Source organism: Grus americana, chromosome 1 (genome assembly GCF_028858705.1).
Source record: "Grus americana isolate bGruAme1 chromosome 1, bGruAme1.mat, whole genome shotgun sequence".
Taxonomy (NCBI): Eukaryota; Metazoa; Chordata; class Aves; order Gruiformes; family Gruidae; genus Grus; species Grus americana.
Genome location: NC_072852.1, coordinates 118,922,912 through 118,938,533, shown reverse-complemented (window position 1 = coordinate 118,938,533; position 15,622 = coordinate 118,922,912). Strand labels below are relative to the sequence as shown.

Here is a 15,622-nt window from a genome sequence, read left to right as displayed (position 1 = left end):
TTTTTTTCTTTAAAGCAAGCAAGCTATTTGCTAAAATACTTATCCAGCAGACAACTTTTAAAATTCTGTACTTCCTACAGTTTTATCACAATTTCAATTTTAAAGCAGCAAATTAGGTACATCCTTTCTTCTCCAGAAAGTTTCAAGTTTAGTTCAAGCATCATTTTAATCCTTCTTACATATATAAAAAAAACAACCCAGACTTATGCTTTTCCTTACTTGTATAGTCCGGTTTGTGTACAAACATTTTTGAAAAAAACTGACAACTATTTCCTTCTGCCTACACTTTCTCTCCATCTAGATTAATAGCTAATGCTAGAAAGTTTCAGAATGTATTATGTTATTTGTCTTTCACTACCGATACTTCCTGAAGTCCACGGGAATTTCCAGCAGTGAGACTGTAAATCAAGACAAGCAGTTGCAGAAATAAGAACTTCTATTCCCTTGATCCGTTGAAAAACTAAAATAAAATTATCTTTGGGAAGCAGAACATTATGCCAGGGTAGAAGTAATCTGACTACCACTACCTCATTTCAGTATGAATTAATCTTCAGTATGAAGTAATCCTGCTTTACAAGCTTTTTGTTAACTGCCCCTTGTTCCCCCCAGTCTGTTAATATTTGAGCCTGGGATTCTGAAGACAGGGTCGTGGGCAGGGAAAAACTGAAAGAATGGGAAGGTTTGGGAAGAATGGAACATAACTTTTGAGTTGTCCAATTTTTCTAACATTATTCTAGTGGTGTACTTAATCATATTCCTGTGAACTGAATTAGGCTGTTAACATACTAAATATAATGCGTGTCCTGAATGTATTTTCCTAAGCATCTATCAGTTTCAATCTTGTTTTGTCTTCATCCTGTCAACTGACCAAAAAGGACAAGCATAAGAAAATACCCATGATCTAGTGATAGTTATAAACAAAAGTGGCAGGGACAGTAGAAACTACAAACAGATACAGAAAAGACCAAAGTGCAGAAATGAGTTAATGAAAAAACAATTAAGACTCATTTTAATTTCCTAGAACTATTGAGACAAGGTAATGCTCCCAGAGCATACAGTTATAGAACCAAATAAATTATATGAATTAAATGTTAAGCTAATAATATTAAGCTACACGACATATGAAGCTGATTAAGCCAACTAAAAGCGTTACTTTCAATACTAGTAATTCGTTAGCCTTACAAAAATAGGTATTTTAAAGGAAGTAAGTGCAGGCGGAACCTGGACCTTCTCCTGAATACAGTTTTGCCTTATGAGGTAATTAATCAGAATACAAGTTTCTGGTATCTGCTTCCCTGAATTAACAGAGAGGAAATGATTAATGACATACCTCCCCATGATTTCATTCAAGAACTCGGGGATACTCATCATGCATTGCTGATAAGACCCAAGAAGGAGAATTCTCAACTCAAATTTTATAGCGTTTTAAACAGCTGTTCAACAAAATGTCCTATGATTATTTCCAAATGTATGTATCAAACACGGGAAAATATATGTAGTCAGAACTTTGGGAGGGGTATTAAAAATCCCTGAATGATCCCCAGCAATTTTTGTAGGTTTTCTTAAAAGTTAAGATACAATGGAGCTATATTACTAACTCATTGTTTTAGCTAAGTTATTCTAGGACTACACTGAGATTTGTTACGCTAATTTCCAGTGTGAGGTCTAACAGGAGGGGAAGGAGGAGAAGCAGAGGAGGACTAATAGCAAAAAGACAGTATAAATCAGTGTAATCACACAATCTTTGTCTCCTGATAGAAGTCAGGCTAAGTATGAAGTGTTAAATTTTTGAATGAACCAAGGTTTTGGACAGTGTTACTAAAAGGTAAAAAATCATTTATGCTTAATGAATTCCCAGTTACCTGTTGTGCAGTATAGAAGAGTTTATCCTGGATGGCTTTAGACTCTATCTTCAAATCAAGGTGATCTCTACAAATAACAGGACAACGGCATTATGAGTTTGTACATGTACTTTATATGTAATCTTATTTTCAAGAAACAGAAATTTCTGTGCTTTTATCAACTACATCCCATTTGTCTACAAGCTAGAGATGATTATGGCACACTTTCACAATCACAGTAAGTACTATAACACTATCAAGGATTATACCACACATATAGTTCATATACTTCTGGCTCAGGAATCACTAGGGCTTGAGCAAAGTAGCAGTCTTTATCATTTTATTTGTTTTCTTTTATCTTCTCCACCTTATTTGCAGCTGAGTTGATCTTATGAAGGGGTGGGCTAGACAACTAGAGAACTTCCCTATACCAAAGGCAGCAGTATAAGAAGGTACTTAGGCCTCTTTCCCCTTCTCTACTCTTCCTAAGTACAAGAGCCTTTATCCTAGCACAATCACCACTTCAAATCAAATACATGTAGCAGCTATGCATGGTGGGGGCAGGGAAAGCAGAGACGAGAGGAACAGAGTTTTTCTTCCCAGCTCTTCCTTTCCACTACTGCAGCAGCAATGCCATGCACAACTAGGGAATGGAGGAAGTATAATGAAGAGGTAAAGTATTGCTTAATACTCTAAACTAAACCCTCAATGCTAAGATTGCTGGTCAATGCTTAATGCTACCATATTGCCTTTTGCTAATATACATTCAGTTCTGTCCCACATTCGAAGGTAAACACTGATCATCTGAGAAATTCTTTACAAGGTGTCAGAGGATTTCCTAGATTTTTGGAAGACAGGCAACCTGCTAATTACAGAAATGGAGATAAGATTGTAACTGACCATGCACCTCACTTGTTGAGAAATAGCATGTTTTTTATAAGTCTAAAACTTCCCTGTGAAAGAAGCAGTTTTATAGATGGTTCAAAGAGGACTTGTTCCCATAGTTAACTCTAATGTTCCCCGGCCTCTTAAAGTGAAAGGGGAAAGAAGTCGGTGGCAACCCAGTTAAATAACATAAATGACTACTCCTGTAACAAAGTTTCAATTGTCCTAGTTACAGTGGTATTCAGAGTGTTGCCGAAAAACAAAAGGATTGCAGTGTAAGAAATACAGATTAAAAGATGGTAGGTTTTGTGGTCACACCTAGATTAGGACTGGGGATAATCAGGTTCAGCTCCCAGGTTTCCTAAAGGCTTGCACTCTTCTACATCAGAAATCTGCCTTTTAAAATGATCACTTAATGTAAACTTTCCTATTTCCATGTAAACAGCTTATTTTGCTGTGCTCCTCATCTGTTTTTAATCACACTAAACACAACTAAAAAACACTAGCTGAAGAAGCACACAAGCAAGAAAGTACAGTCAGAGCTCAATTTGTCTCGTTTCACAGCTCAGGTTAAAACACCGAACACTTCCATCTCTGCATGTCCTTAAACAGCAAGTCATCATTTGCCTCAGTCACCTTACAAATAAGTCAGCAGTACAGTTCTTTACTCATTAACTATCTATAAGATGAGGAAATACATTGGCATATGATATCACCTATCAATGCAGTGATTTCTGCAAACATGTTTAGAGCATGTTGGTCCTGGTACCACTGGAAATAATTATTTCTTTTGTTAAAATTTGTTTTAAATGTTATAACAGATGGAAGCATAAGTTTTGTCCATAAAATCTATAGTCTTTTTTATCTCAACTAATTTAACTTTGGCCCCAAACCATCAAACATACTCATTTACATTCAGCGTGTTCTACGGGGATTATGTATACACTTAAAACTAGACATTGATATGCTTTAAGCAAAAAATCAAGTCTACAAACAACTGAAGGACCCTAAGTAAAAGGTTTTTTCCAGTATTCAATTCTGAGACTGATTTACAATGCTTTCCTTGCAGTCAAACCTCTTCTTAGTAAGCATAGGAAGTGTCAGAGGAGTTTTAAAAATTATTTGGTACACAGACTAGAACTAGTACAAAGAGGCCTTGAAAATAAGATAGAGCTTGAGTTATGTTGTGGTGTAAGTTCGAATGTAACAGCTGGAAGAAAATTCCTATTATCTTTTGCTGTAAAGGACGCACATTTTCTGTTATGGCTACACTGCACGACTTGCTTTTGGACCGCAGGTTTTAAACAGTGGTTATTAAAATTATGCCTTCATTTACTAAAAATTCAAGAGAGCTTTGGAAAATACTTAGTTTTCAAGTAATAATTCAGGGTTTTCATGAAAACTGGAATTTTGTGAACTTTTATCAGCTATCTTAACATGAACTATATCCTGAAGAGTATGTAGACAATGTAAACAAAGCACTTCACAAAGAGCAAGCAGCAAGTCAAAGTTGCATTAACTCCTAAGTGCTACATAAAATAACTCAAAATAATAATAAATTAAAAAATAAATAAAATTTCTTACCTCGTTTTTTCAGAATCACCAGGTTTGGCTTTTGGCCTTCCTTTGTTTTGATGACTTTGGCCTGTAATAAGAAAAAGAATTTCAAACAATGCGATCATCACCTAAAACAAAGGGAAAAACTCAGAACTCACATTTTGCTTTATAAATAATAGATCTTAAATATTTACAATATTGAAAACTAACAAAACCAAAAAAATTTTCAAAGAGCCACCTCTGAGTGTTACAATATCAATGTGACATTGTTTTTATGAAACAGTATAGGATTTTATTACTCCTATAAAGGAGAAAAGATACTTCAAATAAACAGAAGAATCTTAGAATTCTGTAAGATAGTGATCTGACTCTACAATATTGTAACAACTGTTAAAGTGGCCTCCAAGCTAAAGAAATCAGTACGTTATCCAAAACCAGAGTTGATATTATTTGCTATTAGTTGATATCTAGAATTTTTAAAGGGAATAATAGATCACTATGGATGTTTAAGTTTGACTACAGAAATTTTACAAAAAGAGTCTGCTACTTCAAAAATACATTGCTAAAGGAGTTAAGTTCAACCTACATTAATCTTAGAAATGTAAAAATACAAGTCTGATCAAGATAAATGTCCCTGATCACAAAATAAAAATGCTTGATGATGTGGAAATACTGGATCACAAAGACAAGAAAGAATCTATCGTGTGATACTGATTCATTTCTAACTCTGAAACTTAATGTCAAAGACTCAATCAAAACTTTACTAATGCTTTATAACTTCAGAGATCTAACACTATCATTGATTAGTTGCAAGGCTCTACAAGCTGAGTAAACAATTCATTAGTAACAAGGAAGAAGAAAACATATTTTAATACTTTATTGTAATTGGTGAAAACCAGGAAGCCATGCCATGAGCCACAAAATAATCTCTCAACTGTTTTCTGTGCAATTACAACACAACATTAGGCATCTGAATGTACACATGCATACTCATGTATGAGAAGTCAAGAGGTTTTTAATATTCAAGAATTTTAAGTTAGAACTCTACAAGCTGTTAATGACAACATCAACAGTGACAAAATCCACTGCTTCTAGTAACCGGATGATCAGACAAGCAAGGGGAAAAAAAAAAATAGCATTTCTGGACTAGTAAGGAACCAACATGCAGCTGACAAATTCGGCTGCAGAACTGCTGAGCCTCACATGTTGCAGATGTTCCTTATTACACATGGTAAACTGAAGGGGTGCAGAGCAGCAGATTTTTTTTTTTTGCTAGTTAAACCTAATGCATTTTACAAGGCATATAGCCAGCCATGCTTTCTTCTGCCTCAGCTACCTGTTCCAAGAGGGGATAGTTCCAGCTACAATCTTTCAGAAGCAGTTTAAGAGGCAACTGTGGCTTCCTAATATCGGACACAATCACACAGACAACATACAGTCCAGTACCTGGATTCAAGCTACTCAAGCACTGGAACCCAAACATAAGGTACAACTACCTAAATCATTAAATATTGCTTGATTTATTATTACGCTTATGCTGAACTATGATAAAATCAAATTTCAAAAGAAGGAAAAAAGTTATCAATTTTATATATAAAGTTTCAGTAACTATCTATGCTTAAAACAGTTTATTTCATGATATACATGAAATACAAATCTACTAATTTGAGTAATCCAACTCAAGCCAGTGGGATGTCTCATGTACTCATTACTCGAGTTAAATTGTATGCATGCACACTTCATGTCTTGTGCCAGAAGTAATTTTTCATTAAAAACTACTTAATGACTTAAAATTTAAATTAATCAGAACAAATAAAAAAAAAAAATCAAGCATCATGAAGACTGAACATGTTCAGAATTATTTCATGAACCATTTCTTGAAATTGTCACACAGGAGTCTGAATAGGTATCTGTTAAACAGTTCATATGCATTAAAAACTTCAAAGTGACACTAATAATTATCACAAATTTCTCATAATAGAGACATTTAAATGATTGAAAACAATAATCCTTCTGAAAGCCAGAAAACACTTCAAGCATATCATCATTTAACCATTTAAAGATATATTAGTTTTTCTTCATTATATAGCTTCTTTTCCCTTAAGAAACCAATCTATCATTCAAAACAAAATCTTAATGAAGATAAAGGAATACAAGCCTTCCTTCTCACCATCAAAATAAAGAATTAATCAGCACTATTTTTTCATTGAATGATCTAATTTTAAAAGCCTTTCAACAAAAAATTATTTACGAAAAAATTCCTACAGAAACTACTATTCCCATATACCATCCAACTTAAAAAAATACTACTTTCAGATTTTTAAGATACTTTTATTTAAAAGTAACATGCAAATCCTGCTGAATTATAGTTAAAATACTTGAGGAGATGTATTAATTCAACAGCAAACATGATTCACTTACCCCACAAACATTTTAAAATATTAGTAGTATTGCTTTTGCTAGACATTCCCATTAGGAACAAACAAAGATATTTAACAGAAATGTATGCATGCTCAAAAAAATAGTACATGCAGACAAAAAATGAAATTAAAAAGGACAGTAACTTTAAGATAAGATACAGTGGCATAAAGTTCCTTTGCTTTCCTTTAAATCTCCTGCAAGTCTTCAGCTTTTAAGCAAACAAAGGCTAAGAAAAAGCAAGCTATTCTTCCCCACCCACAGTACACTTGTATCAGCTAGTCATTCAGAGTGTAACTCCTCCTTTCAAGTCAAAGCCAAATCAAATATTTTCTTCTACATCAGTACTGATATAGTAAGTATGAGCAGGAGAGGAGGAAGAAGGAACAGAAAAAAAAACATGGAATCAGCATGGGTTTTTTTCAAAATTACTACATTCAAGGTAACATTTCATAGTCCTATGATCTCTTTAGCCTAGAAGAATTTTCAGTTCTCTCCCAACATTCAGCCTTTCATTACCTCTCTTTCCTCCTGAACCTCTCTAAAAATCAGCTATCCTTCTGACACTCTGCCCCTTCACCAATCTCATCAGCACAGAGACAGCAGACACCCTGCCCCCAACCAACACAGGCAGCGGGAGGCTGCCCACATTATTCACGTAAAGTACAATTATCTCAAATCCCACTACTGCTGGTGGAGCCAAGGGGCAGCGCAACTCTTACCTGCATTCAAAAGGCACCAGCACCATTTGGTCTTGAATGCCAGGCAAGCTGGACACCAAGCATTGCTGGCAGTCCATGGGAGCCAGGGCATCACTTGTCATCCTGTGTTTGCTATCAGTGATTAGGCAGGTCACTGTATGGGCATGTTGCTGTTGATCTTTTCCACTGCCTCAGTAAAGCTTTGTTTTATAATGTGTCATCAGACTCCATTACTATTCAGACCTTCTTGCTCAGGAAAATGCCTGGATTCACTTTGACAACTAAGTCAAACTCATTCAAAATTCCCTATGGCCTCCATGCATTTCTTATTTTGCCCCTTCACACCATCTACACGCTGATCTGTCTTCCAGAGCTTGACCTCCCCTTTCTAAAACCCTTCCCTGATTTATGCTTTCTGCAATAAGTTCCTTCAACACTTTATAATTTCTTCTTTTAATCATCCTATCACATAACATCTTTTCAACAACTTCATCTTGACTCTTCTTTTGCAACCTTTCCCACATTTTCCATCTCCCAATAAATTGTTTAATTCTTCAAGTTCAAAGTCCACAAGAACAAGATCACTTCTACTGCTCGTTTTAAAATAAAATTTTGTAATATATCTTCACTGGCTTCCTAAAAAATCAAATTTTGAAGTGCTCTGCACTTTGGCACCTATTCAGCTAAGTATTTAAGTATGCAAAGTCCAAAGAACAGGATGGCTGGGCACCAAGGACTTCAGACTGTTACATGGTCAGGACTAGAAGGGCCCACTGGCCTTGGAGGCCACAACTTTAGAATACAGTGTAAGCATGCAGCTGGTCCAGACACAGTAGGAGTGTTCCATACAAACATTATGAATAAGAACAATTTCTGAATGTCAAGGAAATACCTTATGCTTTATTGATTACAGCAGGTTTAGCAGGTGATAAAAAACCTGAACAAAATCCAGGAAAAGATTTCACTTTAAAGATCAGAACTGCTTGCTCTTCACTTTCACCACAGAAAAGTAACTCTGGCACTGTGGGAGTTTTGGGGTGGGTGTGTGTGGGGAAGTTCTCTCTATAAAAGGGTTGGGTTTGGGAGTTTTCTTTGTTCATTAAAAAACCCCCCAAAACAGTAAATCACACCAACTTATACCTCAAAGTTTGTAGCTAAAGATACACTCTGACAGATATTTTGTGGCCTCCTTCCTTTAACTGCAGTATTGTTTTCTTAAGGATCTATACGGAGCTTTTAGCAATCACAAATGAATTATGACTATTGAAACTACCCACAGGCTTCTCTTAACCTTAGATCCTTTTAGATCCCATACCTGTCTCAGACGAAGGGAAAGCATTCCTACCCTGTGACTCAGCGTTCTATTTTAGTTCCAGTTTCAATTCTGAATTCATCCGTGTAAAGTAGATTCAAACTACAAAAGCGTGAAGGAAATAAGACAGAAATACAGGAGACAAGACGCATCTAAGTAAGTGCACACTAACAGGAAAAGTGAAACATGATAGCTTACTGTTGTGAAAAATAACACTAGATACACTTTTGCTTATTAATAACAGTAACAGCAAGGGAAGGACAGATTCGGACTTGATAAATAGCAAAACCAAACTCACTTAGTGGAAACTCCAGAGACCAACCTTTGCTTTCTGTTCTTTGGATGTCAGTCACCTAATGACAAATATGTTAGTTTGGTTCTACAGAGATAACAAAACACAATATTGCTCACTAAATTTAAAATGCAGAAAAAATGAAAACATTAAAATTTAAACAAAGAAATCACAATGATAATACTGTATATTATGTCCCCAATCAGGAGGTAAAGAAAAATCATTTCATTAATCAAAGTGTATTTGTTCACTTATACTTCCCCCCCAATTCATATCAATTTATATTATCTACTAGTTTGACAAATAATAGCCTTTTTTGCAGTAATATTCATGCTAAAGGAAGATAAAAGTTACAGACCTACATTACGAAGATTTTCATAGTATAAAAACAGATGGCAGTTTTTGTAAGACAGTCAAAAATCTTTAAGCGCTTCCTGTGCATTCTGTAGATTGCTTTTCAACAAGTTCTAACTTTGTTTTCCTTCCCTTTGCCCTTGTACATTGGTTTCATTTTCCCCGCTACGGAGTTATCTTTTTTGCTGCCCCGCCCTCCTGTGAAACTTGAAAGGGTTTTTTCACATGTGCATGCTAGATTGTTGGGACCTTGCTAGTAGATTCACATTATTTATCATCTTGTTTTCTATATTATATAGCTTATTTATAACATACTTTATAGGCTAAATAATAACAAACTATTGATTAGCTTACAATAATGTTAGTGAAGACAATCAGAATGAGGTACCAATGTTTCTTTAAATTAATAATTAGCGTGAAAGAGAAGTAAACTGGATGTTGATTATTAAATTTTTTAATTCCATGCTGTTACAGCAGGACTGTCATAGTCTGCATGCATCTAACAAAGCAAACCACTCAGGAAAATTTACGCACGGGAATGGTTTACAGGCTCCCCATGATACTGGGCACAAGACAGGCACTAAGACAGCAACAGCTGGGAAATCCCACTGACATCCACCAGCAAAACCCACTTAAAATAAGGTGAGCACCAACAAAATCGCCCAACTTCCCACTTTTTTTAATTTTCCTCATAGCAGCTGGTATGGTGCTCTGTTTTGGATTTGTGCTGAAAACAGTGTTGATAACACAGAGATGTTTTAGCTGTTGCTGAGCAGTGCTTGCACAGCATCAAGGACTTTTGTGTTTTACACACTGCCCCGCTGGCAAGTAAGGGTGCACGAGAAGTTGGGAGGGGACACAGCCGGGACAGCTGACCCCAACCGACCAAAGGGATATCCTATACCATATGACATCATGTGCAGCAATAAAATCTGGGGGGAAAAGAATAAAGGGTGGGGGAGTTCTGAATTACAGCATCTGTCTTTCCAAGTAACCGTTATGCACAATGAAGCTCTGCTTTCCTGAAAATGGCTAAACATCTGCCTGGAAGTAGTGAATGAATTCTTTATTTTGCTTTGCTTCTGTGCACAGCTTTTGCTTTACCTGTTAAACTGTCTTTATCTCAACCCACAAGTTTTCTCACTTTTATACTTAGGATTTTCTCTCCCATCCTGTCAAGGGGAGTGAGTGAGCAGCTGCACAGGACTGAGCTGCCTACCAGGGTTTAAAAAACACAACATAGTACATCATTGCACTTTCAATAGTAAAATAACCTTCTAAGAGGCAGAATTAGAGGCTTTTGTTGATGGATTTCTTTGGTCATCCTTCACTAATGTGTATCCTTAGTTTAATTGTTTTTCAGAAGCAAAAATCAGCCATGAACAGGGAACAAAGTTTACTCTATTAAGCTTCTGTGATGGATCCACTCGACTCCTTAACCAAACAAATGGTAGTGTGGTACAGGCTGCAAAGGAAGTAAAGGCCTAGGCCATGACCAGGCCATGAACTTCTCCAGTTCCAAACTGTTCTTTGAAAACCCACACGTGGACAGGTTGACATGGTGAGCTTTGATATATATGAGCTTGGAAACTGGAACACCGATCATGCGATTAACACAGAAATAGGTTCTTCCAAAACTAATTTGGTCAAGGAACAAAGGAATTTGCGGTCACAAAGGAGTCTTACGCATACCATTTCCATCGCATGTAATTTGACTACAAGCCAACCACATTATTCCATAAATATGACAGCCTGAGCAAGCTTTTTTTGAGCTCTCCCTCCTAAGTAGCTGGTAGCACAGCGGTGATCTCACCTGGGGCTGGGACACCTCTCAAGGTTACTCCTCGAGGTTGAGAGACCCCTTACCAACTGCAAATCTTTGGTAAGTGACCAGCATCACACATTACCTTGTATCACAGGGCATTAAGATCTTGTGTTGGTAACTTTGAATCATTATTGTATCCTCTGTGCAGCAGAGTAATAGAGCCTTGCAATCAGACTTTGTTAGACCTTACTTTTACATCATCTTATTTCAGTAAACCCACTTTTGCTGCTGCTTTTGGCAGTGGTTCTTCAAGCAATCTAAATCTTCCTCACAACAGTTTAACGTTCTCTTTTAAGCCTTCCTCACCAAAAAAGTTAATAGAAGCAATCTAGTAGAATATTTGCCCATGTCAACTGTATTTTAAACCGAAAGAATTAATCTAAAGAATTACAAAGGGCTACTAATATAACGCAAGTCCATCTTGCACTTTAGCATTATAGTACACTTGTTTCGAACGCACAAGCCAAACAGATATTTGAGAACCACAAAACCCTAGTTTTAAATACAAACCCCTTCAGCATTTAACCAATGTTTTTCCCATATGAAAGAAATCTGTTTACAGAGCATGAAATAATGGTCTATAACCATGCAAATAACTTAACGTCACAGTATCAGTGCAAAACGATGCTCCAGTACAGCAAAAGGCCTGTGCACAAATTAACTTGGTTAGCTTGGTTAAAGCACCTTCCACTGAACTCCGTTACACCAGTACACATTAACTGAGTCCTCTCCTAAAGCCAAAGGGAAGCCCGCATCTGAATGCACAATGACAGGCAGGACTGGGCAGTCAATTAAATCAGCCATGACTTCAGTCGCACTTTCAAGGAGCCCGAAGAGATCTCTCTTCTTCTCATAACATACAGCCTCCACCTTCTCATTCAGGCAGCCACCTCCCACCTCCTTTCAAATCCAAAGTTCCAAACATAGATTTGGTAGTCAAATATTACAGGAAAAGTGCACTTGGCTGAGAAAGTACACAATTAAAGCACAGTGGCTGCAAAATTTCAGCCACACTATTGCATAACACATTCCAGGATGATGAAAATCAACACACTGTTAGTCTTGTAATGCCAGCTGTAGCATAACTTACCTTGGTATCATGTTTTTGATGACAATGATGATCTTTGGGATCAGACTGTGCTCTCTTTCTGTCTTTTTCTATTTCTTTTTGTTCTTGAGAGATTATTAAATGAGATTCTGAAGAACTGCATTCTCTGATATGGAAAAAGAAAGAAACCTAGTTCTTCCAATGTTGATGTCTTTTCCCCATATTTAAGACACATACCATCCAAGTATAATGAAAAAAAAAACCAAAAAACAAAACAAAACAGATGAATTCAAGAAGTCTGCCCCTCATAGAAGTGCAATGGCATAAGCATATTTAAAGGATTTGATAAATAGCCATTTTTTACACCTTCAAATTACACAGTCCAAGGCTATGCAAAAACATAACAAAAAGGCACCATTTTCTATAAAAGGGACAGGAACTGAATTACTGCACCTTTTTTTTTAATTAAATAATGGTAACTAATTAAAAAAAAAAAAAAATCAATCTTACCCAAGACCACAATTTATTTGTGCAATATAGAAGGGAAACAAATGTAAGTTCCTCCAGAATTTTTGGGTTTACAAAAAAACTGTTTAGTAGTTTACTTATTGTACCATTTTTTAATGACAGCACATCAATACAAGTAGCCAATAAAAATCTAAAAGATCTTTCAGAAAAATGTTTAATGCAAAAGTTACAGGTAACTTGGCTGAATCTGTGAATATGGAATCTCTCTTACTCTCTCTGGGCAAAGCAAAAGCACAGAAGAAATGTGGTAAAACCAAGTTCCTACAAATTAGGATACACGTTCATTTTTACCATTGCCAAAATGCATTTGCTAGCATTCAGGTCCTCAAATCAGCTTAATCTCCTAGCAAACTTTATGTAGCAAACTTAACAGAAAAAAGTGGGTGTGATTGCACTGACATTTTCAGGCACTAAATTTCCTCAACAGCTAAGTACTTCAAGTTAGGAGGACAAAACCCATGAAAATGTAACTGTTTCCTGTTATTTCCAACATGGGTAAAAATGCTGAAGGAAACTGCTTGGAAGTAGAACACATCTCAAGATAGCTTATTTATTTCCTAAAAGTCCTTTTTATGCCTAGGCTGCACTCTGGTTGCAGTTCTGATAAACTTATTCCTTCCATTTTTATTTACTGATAGATAACAAAATCTAAGTAATATCTACGCTATGAATTCCTTCAATCTTATACTAAGCATTGCTAATTAAAAAAAAACCCAAACTTGACACTTGCTTACTTTTTCTCAAGAAGCACCGCCTTTGGTTTCTGTTTATGTTGTTTAATACCTATGGAAAATTATATAGGAAAGGGAAAAAAAAAAGAATTAGTTTCAAAGGAAAATTAGCGATGAAGGAATTTTGCTATGTTCAAGGTAGATCTGGAAGTCAGAAAAGGTTACCATTGATTTCTTCTAATGTCTTCTTTAACTTGTCATTTTGTTGAATAAGATCCTTAAGTCCATCAAGAATATTCTTGCATAGTTCCTGAGCTCTCTCATTAGCTTCCAAAGCCAGTTCATGTTCCCCCAGTAACGACAGTGCCTTACAGAAGTGGTAGTGACCCTACATGGACATAAGTTTAAATTTCAAACATTAATTCATGCAAATAAGAAAACAATTTATATCCAAAACAGCTGCAGTAGACAAAGTAAAATTTAACATGCTCAAAAGTTATCTACTTCACCTGTTTCAGGTCAAATGATGAATAATCAAAGTTTCCAACTACTCAGTCGACTGAAACAAAAAGATAATAATTCACTGGGAGTAGCAGCTAGCCTCTGGCTCGGAAAAAAACAAATTTGCTTTTTCCCCTAACCTCAACTACTACTTTGCAATTTTGTAACTACCCCTTATTTACTCTTCTTTAGGCCAAGAATATTGGGAAATGCATGTTGGTCATTAATCAGGTGGGGGTTTTTTGGTTTTTTTGGTAAGGACTATGTATATTCTTTTTAAAACATTGTGATAACATAGCTATGCACAACAATGTAATAAATGTTTTCTTCTGTCTTTGCACATGCAGAACACCATGTAACAACACTTACAAGCATGTCAAAATAACATTTTTAATATAAAAACACAAGCAAACTAGGTACTTGGCTGACTGAAGCATAATTCTTAGTCTACAAGGTACTGTCTTCATTCTACCGTCATTAGTGCTAAACGCAGATGAGAACATGTCATATCTACCTGGGTCAAACCTGTAATTAAGACTCTGAGTTCTTATGTTAAAGTACCACCAAAAGACAATTTTGAAATGTATATGAAACTAACCTTTGGCCAATTAGGCTTCAAAATCGTGGCTCTTTTTCCATCAGCAAGGGCTCTCCTTAGAGAAGGGAGGGAAAAAGAAGAGGCATTTATTATTTATACTTCAGAAAAATATACAGACCAGAAGAACAAGGCATTATAAAAATACAAAGTGAATAAAGGAACAGTTCATTCACCTGTGTAAAGGCATGGTCAGATAACATTTGTTAGCTGAAACTTACCTGGGTTAAAATGTTACAGTTTCAAATATTTCACCCATCAGATATTTATTCCCTCCCCCTACCTACTAGGTTTTCCAGCATTTCTGCTTATGTACCTACCCCTTAACTGTGTTCTAACAAAACATTCCTTTGAAAAGCAAGGTCTTAATAAAAAAGTCTGAATACAAGATCTAAATATTTTGACAGAAAGCATATTAGAAGGTAATTACATAATCATAGGTAGAGATTTCAGGGTGCAAGTATTAACTGCTGAGCACTGAAAGACAGTAACCTCCAAAACTCGCAACAACTGAAACCTGAAGAACATGCCCGACTTTGACTTTTTACACATGAGGTGTCGTGGAATAACCAGAATTACAATTTTGACCAGGTGAAAAGAGAAGCAGACTATCCCCACAGCTACAGGAAAGAACACAGAGCCTTTGCCGAAACCAGTGCTGCTCAAAGCAGGCAGTTACGGAGGTTATATACTTTTGGGATATACCACTCGTTCTTCACTGAACTACAGCTGTATGTCAGTTAAGCAGGATATAGTAAAAAGAGCAGTCACATATGGATTACTTCACATGAGGAAGCTTACAAGTAACTCACTCCTTCAATAGCTAGGTCATGCTGATTCAGTGAGGCTTTTAGAAAATGTCTGCAGTGAGATCTAAAATTTGAGAGGCCTGCAAAGGCCCACGAGGCGTTAACTATTTTAGCTCCGCAAAGGGAGGGAATATAGAATAAAAAAATATCGTTTCACATGAAAGCATTCATAAATTGCCTAGTCGCTACCACTGTTTTTTGTAACCATTATAGCAGGAAAGCTTGTACAGAGGAACGTGAAGGAGAATGAGATGATCCGTCGTAACAAAGAAAAAGTAATATTCA

General features: G+C 36.1%; 1 protein-coding gene across 9 annotated transcripts in view; it reads right to left on the bottom strand.

The window, feature by feature from the left end:
• Positions 1 to 15,622, bottom strand: part of TTC3 (tetratricopeptide repeat domain 3) — a 63,593-nt gene that overhangs the window by 33,272 nt on the left and 14,699 nt on the right. For all 9 annotated transcript variants that reach the window (XM_054812544.1, XM_054812547.1, XM_054812545.1 and 6 more), the window contains 7 exons: positions 14,532 to 14,586; positions 13,658 to 13,820; positions 13,496 to 13,544; positions 12,276 to 12,399; positions 9,013 to 9,067; positions 4,311 to 4,371; positions 1,863 to 1,929 (listed from right to left, as the gene is read on the bottom strand). In XM_054812544.1, coding sequence (XP_054668519.1) covers positions 1,863 to 1,929; positions 4,311 to 4,371; positions 9,013 to 9,067; positions 12,276 to 12,399; positions 13,496 to 13,544; positions 13,658 to 13,820; positions 14,532 to 14,586 — 574 coding nt within the window. The remainder of the gene's footprint in view (positions 1 to 1,862; positions 1,930 to 4,310; positions 4,372 to 9,012; positions 9,068 to 12,275; positions 12,400 to 13,495; positions 13,545 to 13,657; positions 13,821 to 14,531; positions 14,587 to 15,622) is intronic.